The sequence below is a fragment of the Thermobia domestica genome, chromosome 8 (assembly GCF_964235325.1).
Source record: "Thermobia domestica chromosome 8, izTheDome1.hap1.1, whole genome shotgun sequence".
Lineage (NCBI taxonomy): Eukaryota > Metazoa > Arthropoda > Insecta > Zygentoma > Lepismatidae > Thermobia > Thermobia domestica.
The window spans coordinates 204,816,621-204,834,291 of NC_137461.1; the positions used below are offsets into that span (position 1 = coordinate 204,816,621).

The window sequence follows — 17,671 nt, forward strand, 5'->3', positions numbered from 1 at the left end:
TTACCTATAAATGTAAGGAAAATGGACTAAATGCGAAAAATCATGAGTTACAGTATACGCGCAATTTTTATTGCGCATTGGAAGTACATTAAGATAGCAAGGGCGAGTCATTGTTTTTTCTTGAAACTTGGACAGGAAGCCGTTCATTTATCATCCGTTACCATTAACCTAAAATATATAACTGTGATACGTTAAAGACATCTTTTTATTTAATATCTTCTTCCAAGAGTTTATTCTCTGCTTAGACAAAATAGATCAATTACAGATGTGTATTTATCTTTCTTTTGACTATTTTGAAGATGCAATATTTTTTAATTGTTGAAATCTTGTACTTGAATGTTGTTCATTTTCGTCATTCAACATTTGATTAAATACTCGAAGAAATACTCTTCAGTTCCTATGGGAGTCACCTTTGCATCGCCATTACATTATATTCGAAAGTACACTAATAGAATATACGACTAAAATAATGGACATTAAATACTTTGATCAGACGTTTTGTTCTTGAGTTATGGCTGTTTTTACATTTTTCCGACAAATGTTCGGACGATCAAGGCGCCGAAAGGAAGCAAGGGAGATAAAATTTCGGAAGCTCATACGACCTTTGTATATTTGTCGTCTACCTTCAAGTTGTCTGGCAACCCTAGCGACGCCCCTTTTTGTCACAGGGACATAAAAATATACTTTGTTGGAAAGCTTATAAAACACAGATTCCAACTAGGTAACTTTTCTGTTCCTCATGCTCAACCCTTAAAAGAAGAAAATCAAAAATGAAAAATAATAACTTTGACTCTGGCAACACTGTTCTTTGTCGTACGCAGGAGAGCACAGAAGTTACCTCTCTTAAATCTATGTCCCATAAGCTTTACAACAAGGTATAGTTCATGTCCCTGTAACAATTAGGGAAATCGCTAGGGCTGCCAACGTGACGATAGTCCATCGAAAAATATGTACAGAGTGACCATCGGAGGTACGAAGTTCCGAATTTTTATCTCTATTGCCATTGTGTCTACGCTCTTCATTTTTCCATATGATCCTTGCCAATTTATGGCGTACATGTGAGATTATTTTTTCCCGCGTACGACAAACAACAGTGTTGCTGTCGTTGCCCCACAAATATTAGAAAAATTCGTTTTTCTTCCAAATTTTTTATTTCTTCTTCTTCTGCTTTTACATGTTTGGCACGGGGTATACAAAAGTTACCTCGTCGGAATTTGCGTTCTATAAGCTTTCCAACGAGGTATCTTCATGTCCCTGTGACAATGAGGAGGGTTACTAGGACTGCCAACGTGAAGGTTTACGATTTTCTACACCCCACCCCTTTTTTCCCTTCCCACAAGTTGTCGACCACGCTGGGGGGCGACGATATCGGTTTTCACGATCACTTTAGTACCTATAACAATAATCAGAAATAAAACTGCGTTAGGCTTTCCATGCATGCTCGACCCCCCTCAGATCCTGGACTATACACCCAGGTTTGTGTATACTGTGTGTGTTTGTGTCAGGAATCACCTCGCGACGTTTGTTATATTAATTAAGTTACATCCTGCATATATATGGGCGCCATTTTATGTATTAAAAAAACATCAAATTTATTTAGTAATGTAAATCGCTAAAGTGTGGAAACGTCTTTACTAGAGAAACACTTTTCAGTTCTTGTAATAAATGTTTATCAAACAAAATGAAGCTAAATATATACCAATAAGTTAAATCAATATAACTATATTTTAGAAATACAATAGGCACTGATTATTCGAACACTGTTCTAACACACACAGGAACAGCCAAATTAATAAATAAAGGGCTTAAAAGAAACTTAAATTGTTTAAACTATTCTCTGTAGATCTTACAAAATAAACCTACATGTTAATTGCTTTACTGGCTTTATACATATTTTCTGAAAACTGATTGTACTCCTTAACTGATTCTCTGCCAATAGCAACTATATGAATGTATAATACAAAATTGGTATACAGAAGAATTTTTTAAAAATATTTATTGAAGTACACTAGGAACCACACAGTGCTGTTAGGTGTAACACTTTGAATTGGCAACTTTCCTGATGTTTCAGTGCATCAAAAGGTGTGCTAAGGATCTGTCTAAATTGTGCAATTCCTGAAAACAATGAAAAACAAACTTTGAAATTATCATGATAAAATTTTTACTTACATGCACCCGGCAACACTGCTACTATCAGAAATGAGTTACCAGCTCTACAGCGGATGCTGGGAGTGTCCCCTGTTTTGATTCAAACATAGGTTTACAAGTTTCACCAGGTTGGCAACAACTTCACGAAGACTAGAAGTGATAATGTTCTCAATAGGACTGCGAATGTTCGTTTCCAGGTCTTGAATAGTTCAAGAATTATTCTTGTATACGTCTTGCTTTAAATAGCCCCATAGAAATGAATAACAGTGTTGCCGGGTGCATGTAAATAAAAGTTTTATCACGATAATTTCAAAGTTTGTTTTTCATTGTTTCCAGGAATTGCACAATGTAGACAGATCCTTAGCACACCTTTTGATGCACTGAAACATCAGGAAAGTTGCCAATTCAGAGTGTTACATCTGGCAGCAGTGAGTGGTTCAGAGTTGGCGTGGGTCAATGAAAACTTGACCCACCACCCACCGTGACCCACTCTGACACACGACCCACCATGACTCATCGTGACCCACTCTGACCCACCACCCACCGTGACCCACTCTGACCCACCATGACCCACCACCCACCGAGTCCCACCACCCACCATAAACCACTCTCATCCACTGTGACCTATTCTGACTCACCAAAATCCATCGTCATCAACTCTGAACACGATTCACGGCCTCTTCTGTACTGAATAAAGACTTTACACTTGTAATAAAACATGACTGTGAAATTGTCACTAATCGGAGTTTGAATTTCTAGTCAATCGCTCAAGCACCGCTCTGTCAGAATAACGGTGGATCTGATCTTTATGATATAAAATGATAAAGTATTTGTCAGTGAGGAAATTGAAACAATTCGAGGTGAGGGGAAATTAGTGTGTGCGTAAAATATACTTGCACTAAGAGAGTATTCTTGCAAGTGTTAATTTCTTAACGCATTCCAAAAGAAACTTCTATTCGCAGGAAAATACCCCTGTACAATATTGAAAATGTTATGGTTTCTCAGTTCACAGTATTTTTCTCAGAAAAGACTTGAAAAATCAGTTTTTTATAGTGTATAAAGGTGCTCCGGTACCCTATCTGAGAGCATCTCCATAAAGTATGCTCATAATTGTAATTTGTATAATCACTAAACACCACGTTAAATTTAAGTTACAAATATGCATAATTGCAATTATTGAGCTGAGCGAAGCGAAGCTCTTATACTCGGGTTAGCCGTTTGATTGTCCGCGAACTCCTCCTAGACCGTTTGGCCGATCTCAACCAAACTTAGCACGCTGATAGAGTATGTCGTGCTGAGTGACAACATAGGTCGAAGTCAAAAATCCGATGTACCATCGAGGAATAATCACCGAAAAACGCTTCCTCCTAGACCGTTTGGCCGATCTCAACCAAACTTAGCACGCTGACAGAGTATGTCGTGCTGAGTGACAACATAGGTCGAAATAAAAAATCCGATGTACCATCGAGGAATAATCACCGAAAAACGCTTCCTCCTAGACCGTTTGGCCGATCTCAACCAAACTTAGCACGCTGATAGAGTATGTCGTGCTGAGTGACAACATAGGTCGAAGTCAAAAATCCGATGTACCATCGAGGAATAATCACCGAAAAACGCTTCCTCCTAGACCGTTTGGCCGATCTGAACCAAACTTAGCACGCTGATAGAGTATGTCGTGCTGAGTGACAACATAGGTCGAAATCAAAAATCCGATGTACCATCGAGGAATAATCACCGAAAAACGCTTCCTCCTAGACCGTTTGGCCGATCTCAACCAAACTTAGCACGCTGATAGAGTATGTCGTGCTGAGTGACAACATAGGTCGAAATCAAAAATCCGATGTACCATCGAGGAATAATCACCGAAAAACGCTTCCTGATTACGTAGTTTAAGCTCGCTCAGCTCATTTCATTGCAATCGGGTATATCCATTGCATTCCTAGTTATGAATATTTATTCAAAGTAGTTTACCTAAAGCAAAGAAGAGACTTACTAAAAAATAGGTACAAAGTTGAATAGCACAAATAAGCCATTAGTAATACAAGTAGGCCTATACACTTTCTATAGCTCGTAATTTTCCACTTTAAAACAAACCTGAAATCGGGTTTGTTTCCTGTTGGTAACTTTTTCGTGGTAAATCATCCGCAGCGGAATGATGTCCATTTTTCAGCCAAGAAAAAAATAACTCGTCTACTTTAAGCTTGTCTAGCGGTGGGCCATTAACATTGATGAACAACAAGTTAGACAATGTTTGAGCACTTAGTCTATTTCTAATATCAGTCATCTGTAAATTCATAAGGGGAAGTCCCCGTTCGCACTCTGTCGTGGAAATTGATAATACTTCTACCCGATTTCTGCAACTTCTCATCGACAATCTGCTTGTTAGACTTAAGTCTGATAACGATTTTTCTTGGTCAGTTTTGAAATACTCAGCAAGAAGTATCATCTCTCTATTAGCATACAACATCTTTTCCATATCGACCACTTCAGTTGGCAATGTCGACTCATGGAGAACAGAAACTTCATCTATCACGCCTTCGATAGGGAATCTTGTGAATAAATTATCAATTAAAGCCTGATAAACTGAAGATTTCTTACTTGTTTATAAATTTAATTTTTGTAATTACACATGAAGGTTTGATGCCATTACGAAGTTCCCTCCCCCGTCTAGAAAGCGAAAGAGAACGTGGTTCCTGGAAAGTGTTCAGAGGTGAATGGGAATTTCTCTCCTTCCCCTTCAATTACCACACTGCTGTTTGCCATGTGCCAAATAACGATGAATTTCAATTATCATAGTATAATTATTTCCTTGTTGAATTATCGATACTTTTCAGTGGAAAAAAGGATGAAATTTGAAAGTTCCAAATCAAGGTTAAGTAGACCAACGTAAAGGGAAAAAAGTGTAAAATTTTCCATATAATTATGCGTACAATTAAAACTTAAAATTTCCGTGTAATTAAGCTTACAGTACAAATTTTATGCCTATTTTAGTCACAAGTTTTTGGGTTGATTGCCCTGTGCTGTAAGCGCTCCATATAATAAACATAAGCTTCAGCAATTATTATAGTAGAAAGCAATGGATATATGAAGCCAAGCACTGTAATTTTTAGTTTCTGATTTTTTTTTCTTAAATAACATCGATCGTTTTCGATCATTTTTACAAACCAACTCAGTACCAATTTTCCATATATAGAAAGTGCCCCCCTCCATAAAGGAGAATATAAAAATATGCTGGGACATATTCTGTTTATTTTCAATAAAGAGTTAATACACTAAATTTCAGCTCAGTAGGTATAACGACTTGCGAGATACTAATTTTTTTTTTTTCGCAAAAATTCGGATCCTCACCCTCCTTAGGATATGTAGCTATTATAATGAAAGCAATACAACATCCCAATTGGGATTAAGGTCTAACTACATACCAAAAGTAATTTCATTAGACTTTGCAATTCGGCCGTGATGATCAGGCACACCTAATTTATATATTACAGTGATTCAAAAATGTATTTTTTCCAGTAGTTAGTTCCTTTAAAAACTCACAGATCTCGAAAGCCACGTAGTAGTATAAGTCTTATTCTTATTACTACAATTAAAAATATCAATATCCAAAAGCGCCTGAAGTTCTTTTTACACTTGGTTAGATATACTCACCTCAGGTAAGTAGACAGAAACAAGTGGAAAAGGAAGGAAAATGAAGGTCTTGGAAGTAAAACGAAGACAAATTTACCAGTCTTCAGAAGATATTGTCTACAATGCAGTGAGCAGAGTGGGTCGGTAGATCATGCTGAGTCGGTGGGTCGCAGTGGGTCATGATGGGTGGTGGGTCGCAGTGGGTCACGGTGGGTGGTGGGTCGAAGTGGGTCATGGTGGGTGGTGGGTCGCAGTGGGTCACGGTGGGTGGTGGGTCGCAGTGGGTCACGGTGGGTGATGAGTCACAGTGGGTCACATGCCGCTGACCCACGACCCACTGACCCACTCAGAAAACTCGACCCACTTGACCAACTGACCCACTGACCCACTCCATCTCTGGTGTGGTTCCTAGTGTACTTCAATCGTTGCTTCCTAGTTTAAAAAATATATGCATGAACAAGGTTTCATTTTGGTATAACCATTATTTGTGTATCACTTCAGGTTCAAAAGTTCTACTATCCCGAACTCCGGGTTGCATTATATATTGGACACCCTGTGTATATATATATATATATATATATATATATATATATAAACTTGTATATTTATTTATAATGTGATGTTTCGGAGGGCGCACCGGGACATGTCCCGGTGGTCCATCACGGGCCTGATACGTCCCCACTTTATTTATATTGAGTCCTCCTGAAGCCAAACTGCAAGTAGTATCGGAGCTCCTCATTTAGAACATGCTCTGCTAAAACAGATACAAAGCTCTAAAATAACCTGAAAATGTAAGAAACGTGTCAAAATTTGGTCGAACCGTCAGCTCGAGTAATGTCGTTTATTTCGTGTGAAGTATCTACCTGCCAAATTTTATCAAAATCGGCGTGTTACACTTGGGAAGTGTTATATGTTAGTAGTAGCCATTTCCCCCCGTTCCTACCTCACTAACTCTGTATCGAAGTATGCTAGTTGTCTTCTTGCCTTGTACACTTTAATATAGATTGCATATCCTCATATGCAGACTTAGGTTCCCACATATCACTGACTTTTGTAATAAATAACTGTTTCGTAATATTGTAATTTTAATGAAAAATTTTATGATAATGATGAATGATGGTAAGTTCAAATTTAAATTTAAATTGATAAAATAAAAGAATGCTTTTGAAATAGTTGGAAAATATATGATTATATATATATATATGACCACTAAATAAATTTTAACATTCAACAGTCACCACGTCACCACATTATTTTTTAGTCTTTAATGGAAAGATCTGAGTTAAAATATAAAAGATATCTCTCTCGTGTTTTACTTCTCATTCCTTTTATTGATTTACAGTAATTAACACGTATATCCAGTTGGTTTGTAATAATGGTATGGTACATTAGCTTTTATCAAGAAGTAATGTCAGAATCATTACATACCAATTACATATAGAAGCTTTCAGAAAAGCCATTAGTAAACTCAATATTTCAGTGGAATAAGTCATCGTTGAAATATAGTTTTGATATCAGATTCTGTTATGACTAACATATATTCCGCACATAATTATATAAATCATATGACGAAGGAAGTTGAATTATTGACAGAATACAAAGCTTACTTAGAATATAAACTAAAACAATAAGAGTATGACTTAACTTCATCTGCAAAGTAGGTGTAAAATGAGACAAAGCCAGCAGAAAGCCAATGAAACAAGTAAGTACCAAAAGCTTCTAAACCGGACAAGCTATACACAGGCCGTTTCGAAACAACACTGACAACGTTTGGGAGGTGATTCCTGACACCAAGATAAGACAAAAAGTATAGACCAACCTGGGTGCACAAATGCTTCCTTTCGGAGTTATAGGCTGCCGAAAACATGAAAAAATGAACTTTAAGGGTCCATAGCCCGAAAACTATGGGACCTACCGTAGTCGGGTCAAGACTTTATTTAGGAACTAGTATGTGCCCTATCGAAATAACCGTGTTTCAGAATCTTGCATTACTTCCGCAACAACTTTTATAGAGGTAGTTGGTGAGTACTTGAAATTATATGGCCGTATGTAAACTTCCTCTATAAAAATTGAGTACTTTAGGATCCCGAAACACGATTATTTCGATAAGGTACTAACTAGTTCCTAAATAAAGCCTTGACCCGACTACGGTAGGTCCCATAGTTTTGGGGTTATGGAAGTTTAAAGTTTATTTTTTCATAATTTTCTGCAGCTTATAACTTCGAAAGGAAGCATTTGTGCACCTAGGTTGGTCTATACTTTTTGTCTTATCTTGGAGTCAGGAATCACCTCTCAAACGTTGTCAGTGTTGTTTGGAAACATTGTGTATATATTTAGCTCAAGTTGATATCTACGGAATAATACCGAATTTTGATATTTAAATTACGTTTGCTAGGTAATTTGTACACTTTTTAAACAAATATGTTGCAATTATCTAATGCTACGTTGCACCAACCGAGAATTTTAATCCACGGATAGGAATTAAACTGAAGTTAATCATCGCAGTGAGTATAATGTATTGCACCAGCACTAATCTGAAGATTATATAACCAAATCGTTGGGTTATGATTAACCATCGACAACGGGAGATTAATCCTTGATAACGTCGTGATCAGCTATGAGTAGAGTGAATATGCTTGTAAAATATTTGGGTATTTTAGATGAATTTCAAGTGCTTGAAGAAATAGAATATGCTATCAGACCTAGAAAAATAATGAGAGACAGGCAAAATCCTTTTAGTACTTTATCGATGAATTTTGTGTTTGTTTTTCACTTGTCGAAGTATTCTGTTTTGGATATTTTACAGCATTTTGTTGCAGGATCACTTCCAGAAGATTCAGCAGAAGATTCATACATGAGCTCCCGCCGCGTCGCCGGATCTTCCAAGCCACCCTCTTATAAAATAAAATAAAATAAAATAAAAAATAACTGCGCCCCTATATATATATATTTTGAAATATCAGAAACAGCTTCCTTTTCAGTATTTTATTTTTATTTTTTATTTATTTATTTATTTATTTTGGTAAGTATGTGTTTATCCACAAGCATTAAAACATATTTGCCTTGCCGAAGAGTCTAATTCGCGCGATTCTTTTCCATATCTAGTACGAAATGTTACCACATGCTACGTAAATCGATTTTCAGTTGATACTGCACTGTTTTAGCCAATCAAACGTATGATATTGAATGACGTCATGTTGTAAACGTAATCCGATCTTAATCTTCGGTTGGTGCACCGAGCATTTAAGTTTCATCAGTTAAAACATTACTATATTTGTATATTCCACCGCTCTGGTATAGTTGATAAAGCACCGCTTATGCTACACGGAGTCCCGGGTTCGTTTCCCGGTAATATTATCTTTAAGTTTGAATGCATTGTGGTTGTTCGAATTCGATATTAACATTGAAAGTCCAAGTCAGTGCTGAAAAGGGACGCTTAACTCCATCTGACCTATCAGTAATACGGATTGTGAGTGTTGAAATAGAAATAAACTAGAATATAAATCTTTTCTCATTTTCTTTCTTTCAAAAGGTGAGAATCAAAATTTCTCAGTGCTACTTTGCTCATGTTTGTTGACTTAGTGTGAATAATTCTTCCTAATTTTGTGTGTTCTGAAGTATACAAGCAAAAGTTATAATAAAATTATAAAATGTAGCGTAGTTTTGCGGTAAGTTTACTCACCTTCACGGCGCAATATCTTACGTCTGATCGTAAGTTGAAAAGTAGTAAAAATGTATTTTCTCGTAAGTTTCGAAACAGGACATAGTATTTAGAAAAAAGGACAAGTAACTGTAAATACAGTGTACAATATAGAAGAATGATTAAAATAATTCTTATAAACTGAAGACATGATGGCTATTGATAGAAATCTCATAGAGAACTAAAATTAGTTTCCTCGATCTAAGGCCATTAAAGCTTGCTCTGGGCTAGGGATGCGCACGAGACAAGATTTGTTGCTGTCTCGTCTCGAAAATGTGCTGTAAAAGTGGTCTCGACTCGAAAAATGTATATTTCTCTATTGGAAGAGCCGTGTCTCGACTCGAATTTTGTCAGGAAAATCCTGTCTCGACTCGTCTCATACGCGTCCCTGCACTGGGCTACATCATGTTTGTACATTTTCTCATGTTCCTTCCGTTTTTCTTATTCATTTATTTATTATATCCTTTCCGTCAAATCCTTCATTATCATTCACCTTCATTAGTTGTATATCTTCTTTAGTCAACGAATAAGATGGAAGGTACTTAAATAGATATCTTATTTTGTCCACCAACCAGCGTATAGACTGGAGAACAAGACTCCCCCCCTCATTTCTATTGGTCACTATATAGCGTGTCATTTGAAGTTTGTTATGTCAGTCACGAGAGGTCTCCTCATTCAATAATTTTCTAAGGAAATCGATTATTGGCAATCTCATACACGAACAGAATGAATTAAGAAGGAAAATATGTAGACTCCGACTTCAGGAAGCTTTCATGGCGTTTGAGGGAGCAGTGGCTCAGTGGTAGAGCGTTCACCTCCGGTGATTGGGGTCCCTGGTTCGATCCCAGCTCGCGCCGTGTGGACTTTGTGGTGGACAAACACCGTGCTCGTGGGTTTTCTCGCGGTTCTCCCTTTTCCTCCCACTTTCTTCATTCCACCATTTCACTCATCTCTCATCATCACCGTCTCCTTTAGCCTAACCTGCATAACCGTGGGACGTAAAACTTAAAGGTTTCATTTCATTTCATTTCTTTCATGGGGTTCCTGCCACAATAGGAGAATCGCCGTCTGTGTTATGGTGCAGATTCCCTGTACTGCGTTCGAAGAAGTAGAGCCTACACAGAGAAGATCCGTTCTCCGGACAGCGGTATATTGTACAAATATACGGTATCCTCTTGCTTACTATAGAAATCAGTACGGAGCATACGTTATCGGTATGATACATAGGCACTACCCTTAGATGTTACATCATGCCGTTGCAGGATGTCTGACATCTAACAGTTTTCCGTATATCACAAGCATATACTTATCTTACCTTCGTCAGCTATATGTTATATACGTCCATTTTATGTGAGATCCTGACCGCCTACATTGTTTCCTAAAGAAAGTACGTATAGATCGAACACTTATACAGAAAGTATTATAACACATGCGTTTTCAGTTATACGTCTGCTGTACGTTAAGTCCAAAAACTACAGGAATTATGCATTTAACCTATCTTTTTAAGTACGCCACCTACATTTTTTTTCTCAGTGTAGATACTGCATATATATTTTTGTACGTAAGTTCATACGAGTTTTCAAGATGCTGCTCGTACTTAATTATTTTTCTTTGGGGGGGGGGGGGGCAGCGAAGGAAAATCTAGATTGTACACAAAAATTGAACTGTGTAATGTCTGTACACAACTAGATAATATTTATCAAAGTAGTTAACCACGATTTTTCTGTATCCCGCTTATTTGTTTCAACACTAGTTCAGGTCCAGCCTGTTAGGCCAATTTACACTGCAGTCAGTAACATTCGAGTAACATCTATAACAACAGAAAAGGAGTTATTCAAAGCCCTGTTTTGAAAGATATCGTTCTGGTATTTGCCTGATGGATTTGAGGAAACAAGAATGGGAAACCTTTCTTAGGGATAAACAGGAGCCGGATTTGTACCCTAGATCTCTCGGGTGCGAAATTACAACGAAATCCTATACCCCTATATAGATAGATAGATAGTTTACGAATCAGTAGTTTTGGAAAGGTCATGAATGAGAAAAGTAATGTTATGAGAACATCGAAACAAAAACTGTTTAACTTTTGAACATTCTGACAGACATGGAATGATTGTCCTCTGTTTGAGAAAGTAGAATTTTCTGGTCATTGTACGAAATGAACAATTTGTTGTGAGCAATTGGTGTTACAAAATAAATAAATATAAAAGTTTGACTAAAGCAAAATTGGCCACTACTAGCTACAATACAGTATATCTATATAGTTTTGAACTGTTGTTATTCTACACCAGGAAAGAAAACATTAAGTATTTTTTAACTACTATCACGTATATTCTCAGAACTAAATTATAGATGTAAATTGTTTTATAAGAAAGTTAAAAGAAGAGTGCAAATGAAGAGTAAGTTCAAAACTTTAGGTTGCATCAATCATTTCTGTGTTAAAGCAAGTAAGTCCCCCATATTTTATTAAGGATGTAAAAGAACCTGTATCAAATTACAAAGTTTGCAGTAGTCTGGATCCGATGTACCCTTCCCGTGGGTGCGCCCCTGGATCCAATGCTTACAACATTTCAAAACACGAGTAATGAAACAAAGTCATTGATGTTTATACATATAAAAGAAGTAGCATATGTATGATGCAAATGCATATACAACACATAAAGAAAAAGCCGACATGCAAGAATGTACTTGAACTATTCATTCTATACACCATTCTTGACGTTTGAACAGTAGAGCCTAACTATCATAAGAATAATTACATAACATGAAACTACGATATAGATCAGTGATCGCCAAACCGTTCGGGTAGCTCGCAGGGACTTTTTCGCAAGATCACTTTACCGCTACTATTGGCTAACCTTGATTCTTCCATTGAGCTGACGCTAACGACAGAAAGCACTGACAACAACACTGCTTGTTTCTCCTGTTGTAACTGTCATTGTCAACCTCATCTCACAGTTCATTGTATAAGCGTGAGGTTGCGCTCGTTATGTTTTCGTTTGTATATTAGATATTTGCTAACTTGGATAGTTTGATTTCATATTTACTAGAAATGTAAGTTTGTAGGTAATAAACAAATGAAGCGCTTAGAGGATAAAGATGTTAAGTTACATTTTTTGAAACGTTGCATTCCGGCGGTTTACGCATATGTTATATGCTAATCCTGCTACGTAACTCATTATTTAGTGAGTCCTCGTCTGAGTGAAGATATTTAGAAACGATGAATTCGGTATGTTGACGGACAAAGCTGTGGAAGTCAATTTGCCCGTCATATTCAATTTGTTACATTACACCCATTACACCTGTATCCTGTAAGCGCTTCAAATGTAAGATTTTAAAAAAATGGTAGTTCTTTTGGTTGGTAGCTCACAGTAGGATTTAAACACGGTAGCTCAGAAGCTTCATAGCTTTGGCGACCATTGATATACAGTGATACAGCTTCTGTAATTTATTCAGTAACAACTTAAAGAAAACTCTGGTGGACACGTGGAATGAACGCAAATATTATCAGCGATTTGATCTCTGTTGGTTTGGCATTTCTATTCGTAAATCAACAAATTTGAGCTTTTCTATCCCACAGCCACTCATGTGGAAACGCTGTAGTTAAATTCTCTCTAGCATGCTGTGCAGTGGTAGCAAACGATCCGCAATCCGACTTGCACTCAACTTTAGCAATATTTCATGTTCCACAAAGATGTGGTTTTACAAATTGATTTTTAAAACTTAGTAGTAGCAAAGAGACTTATAGAGTTAAATAAGTAAGTGTTTAAAATATAAGAGTGATGTTAGATTATAATTCTATTTTATTTGCTTTATATACTTTATTTTATTTTAGAAAGGTAAAAATATTCCCTTTCTTTTTCAGAATCTGCAAGCAATGACCATTTGTGAATGTTGACAATATACTTTGTATGAACAGTTCTTACGTAACAAGAAATGGATGAATCATTGAGGCTGATGAAATGCATATTTATTACTACACTTCTGTTCTATTCTCATAGTCACATTATTGAGAGCAACTATTTGTTCCACGATCGGTATAGCTTTCAGAATAATATTAGTCAACAACTTAACATCATAACAAAAGTTTGTTGCCATCATTGCACTAAGGATAGGCAAATAAGAGTAATTACTACAACACAACAAAATAAAATAGTAAATTATATGCACAATTTGTGGGAGCAATGCAACATACCATTGGTCGTACAAGAAATAAACTCAAATTATGATACAGTGATGTCATACACTTCTACACAAACTGCCAAAAGTGAATGTGTTGTTATTACTTCAAAATGTATTCCGATAATACATGATGTCCTGCAATATATTCAAACATTTTCTTATTGGGATATAAGAGGAAAGTTTTTTGTTATATTTTCAGATGTATCTGTTAATGCTGAAATTTTGCATAATATATTTGAAATCTTTTGGGAAAATAGAATTTTAAATGTAGAAGTTCTCGTGTACTCAGAAAATTGTGATGAACACGAAATCAGTAGATGCATAAAGAGCATAACTTATACACCTTTCAGTACAAGTAAAAAAGAGAGCATAAAAGAAAGTTACGCATTAGATATAGCGGAACGAAGCATACTGAATCCAAGCTTAATGTTCCCAGATAAAACTAAAGACGTGCAAGGTTATTCCCTTCGTGTGGTGGAATTTGATTTAGCAGACGAAACTTCAGTTAAACCTACCGAAGCCCGGCTCACTTTTAATTATAAAATGATAGAAGTACTCACTACATACATGAATTTTACCCCTATGCTTGTATATAAAGACAATGAATACACTAAATGTGATTATAAAAATGCTGTAACAATTCTTGTTTCTCATGGTGATATCACTTCGTCACCAATTCCTTTATTGGTGGATCTATATGATCAAGTAGATTTCACGCAAATAACACATTTTATACATTTTACTTTTGTATCGCCAAATCCAGCTCCAATACCACAGTGGATGAGGTTCTTTCTTCCATTCAATAACAGTTTATGGGGTCTACTAACTGGAATGCTACTGTACATTGTCGTAACTCAACTCTTCACTTATTGCATTCTGTTAGATGGAAGAAAAGTGTCTACAGTCACCAGAATACTATTACACACTTTATCAATTGCTTTGGAAATGTCAGTGCATCGTCAACCGAAATTAAGACCAATCCGAACTGTATTTATAATTTCTGCTGCAAGTTTTGTGATTATTAGTGCTCTATATAAAGGTTCATTAGTCAGTTATACTATCGATCCACAGTATTATTCTTCCATTGAAAATCGAGAAGGTGTACTGGAGTCTTCTCTTCCTGTAGAAATATTCTATAGATTTATTTCTATTGTAGAAGATGCTGATGACGCAACAATGAAACAAATTGGTTCAAGAACTCATCCAGTGCAAAGTGGAGTTAGATCTCTAAAGCTCCTTGCTCAGCGACAAGACAGAATAGTAATTGATATGCTTTTCACTATTGAAATTATTGCTAAGTATTGCAGGTCAGAGGATCAGGCACTTTTATATCACATCTCCAAAGATCACATTGGTTTTCTTCTGACGTCATTCCCAGTTCCTAAAAGCTCGCCTTATCTTCCACGAATGAACAGTGCAATAAGAAGGCTAATAGAAGGGGGTTTACAAAACAAATGGCATTCTGAATTTATGAAAATTTATGAAGTTCAAGAATTAAATTTGGTCTCGGATCAGGATGTTGCTTTGTCGCTATCTCATCTTCAGACGCCTTTCTATTTACTTCTTTCTGGACTCTTCATTAGTGTTATAGCATTATTGGTTGAAAATTTATATTTTATGAAGGTCTACTCTTAACATGTTAACAACATTTCTGTTAAATTCAATATTCGGGGATATGTTTCAAAACGTCCCATTGTGAATTCATCATGCTTATTGCTGGTCGTGGTAAGTAATGCCAGAAAGAGAGAGTTAAAATAATATGAAAGTATAAAAGGAGATTAATCCAAAAGAACATTCATTCATAAGAGTTGTTCATACATTAGTGTAGACAGCAAGTTTTCCAAGGGGCGCATTACTTTTCCAAGAGGGGCGGGCTTTCTGTAAGTATACTAAAAGGAAACCAAAATCTTTCAGAATATTAAAGCATTAGTAACTCACAAATACACATACGTATTATTATTATTATTATTATTAATAATAATGACAATAATATGACAATATATAATAGAATAATGGAATATAACAGACAGTGAGTGAGCAGAATCATTTGTATTCCAGATGTGTAGCTTATGGACATCAAACTAACAGTAAGTAGGCTTAAACACTCAAAATAACTTAAGCCAAATGATTTATGTGTAAAATAAGAGAACATTAAGTATGCTAATAATAGTATATTGTTTGTAAAGTTTGTACTTGTGTATTAACTGATGAAGTCCATTGTATCATAAAGTTGCTTAATGACTAATAAATAATTGTTATGAGCTCTAGATGCAGACATTTGACCACAAATGTCACTAATTTTGGGTTGGACTGAAAAGTAGCTGTTGGCTGGCTCACACTGCCATAATTTCTCTCTAGGTCAATAAAAATTACATTGACATTAGTAAGAAATAGCAAAAGAACCCAAAGACGTTGTTAATATAAATACATGATTTTTTTCCATATTGGAAAAATTAAATTTGAGTTGAACTTTCAATTACTGGAATTAGGTTGGGTTAGTTTTGCTTGTTTGGTTAACGGTGCATAGCTAGTGAAAAACCGATTATGATATAAACTTTTGCAAGGATCAAAATACTGGTCTACTACACTACAACGATAATGAATCAAAATATGATAAATAACCGCTGTATAGCCTTGGTTCGCAACTCAAATTAAATTAAACAAGAGTCACACTAAAATAGATACACATACTTCCTTTAGTGACTTTCTTCCATTTTTTATTTATATTCAGTATACTATGTTGTCATGCCAACGGGCTGCCACAAACTTTATTATTTTAAACATTGAAAAATCTATATTTTATAAACATTCATATTACATCTATTTTCTTTTTCTTCTTCTGCATATATGAATCAGCAAGCTAGTATTAATATATAATGTAGCATCATTGTACAAGCCTAGTATTAATATACAAGGTACCATTGTACCGTTATATATTATGGCGCCTGAACGGAATTTCCTTTTTATTTGTTAACTTTTATAAAAAGGAAAAAGAATTCTGGACCGTTTACATACATATGAGAATTATCCGAGTTTTGGAATGCACCTCGTATGCTTAAAAATTATAATTTATATAATTATACATGCATATATATCATATTTACTTCTATAACAATATTATCATCATATTTATCATCATCTTCATATATTTATACATTTCAACAACGATGAGGGCACATTCGAAATTAGATTAATAAATTATTTATGTTCTTTTTCAGGTCCATTAAAAGCTTTTACAAGTTGTTTGATTCCTTTTCGGGGCCATTACATTCTCTGTTACAATTTAATAATTATTTATTTAGGCACCATGAAGAATATTTTGAGAAAGATGTATGTGATATTCATATAGTTGTTCGTCTAGCAAAGAATGATCGATTATAAGATATAGTTAAACAAAATATAAATTAAGATTGAAAGATCGATACTAATCGTGACATGACATAATAATTAATGTCTTATTAACATCAGAACAATAATAATGGGATTTGATATTTCCTTTTGGTAATCACAGGAAAACACATAAATAATATGAAGCACAAACATTAAATAATACACATAACATAAAGCATAATCAATTGAGTACGGGCCCTTTCAGACACATTATAAAATTGCTTATAGAAAAGAAAACTTATTAACTTCAATTTATACCCTAACATTACAAAGATGCTTTCAAATATACTTCAATAACATGGAACATAAATAATGAAATTTATAATACACATGTCAAAGAAAACACATAACATTAAAGTAAAGCATTTGGTCAAATTAAAAATCAAGTTGATATGTCTTTCCGGACGCTCCTACATTAGGTTAAGTTACATGACCAATGCATTTATTTGGGTTGCATTGAGAGTCACAAACATGAATACAATATGTCGCGTTATTTGCATCTATAGTTCTTTGTTTCTTATTTTGAGGATTTTCGTCATCTTCGGTATTTCTACGTAATCTCCGTTGAACGTGATTAGATCTTGTACTTACATGCTTTCTAGACAAACGTAATCGTACTTCACT

General features: G+C 35.4%; 1 protein-coding gene across 1 annotated transcript; it reads left to right on the forward strand.

Annotated features, from left to right (window-relative positions):
* The first annotated feature begins 7,446 nt into the window (after nucleotides 1-7,446).
* Nucleotides 7,447-15,292, forward strand: LOC145692432 (uncharacterized). The gene is made up of 2 exons (XM_081767741.1): nucleotides 7,447-7,480; nucleotides 13,857-15,292. Exons 1-2 carry the CDS (start codon nucleotides 7,447-7,449, stop codon nucleotides 15,290-15,292), a joined length of 1,470 nt encoding a protein of 489 aa, XP_081623867.1.
* The last annotated feature ends 2,379 nt before the right edge of the window (nucleotides 15,293-17,671 follow it).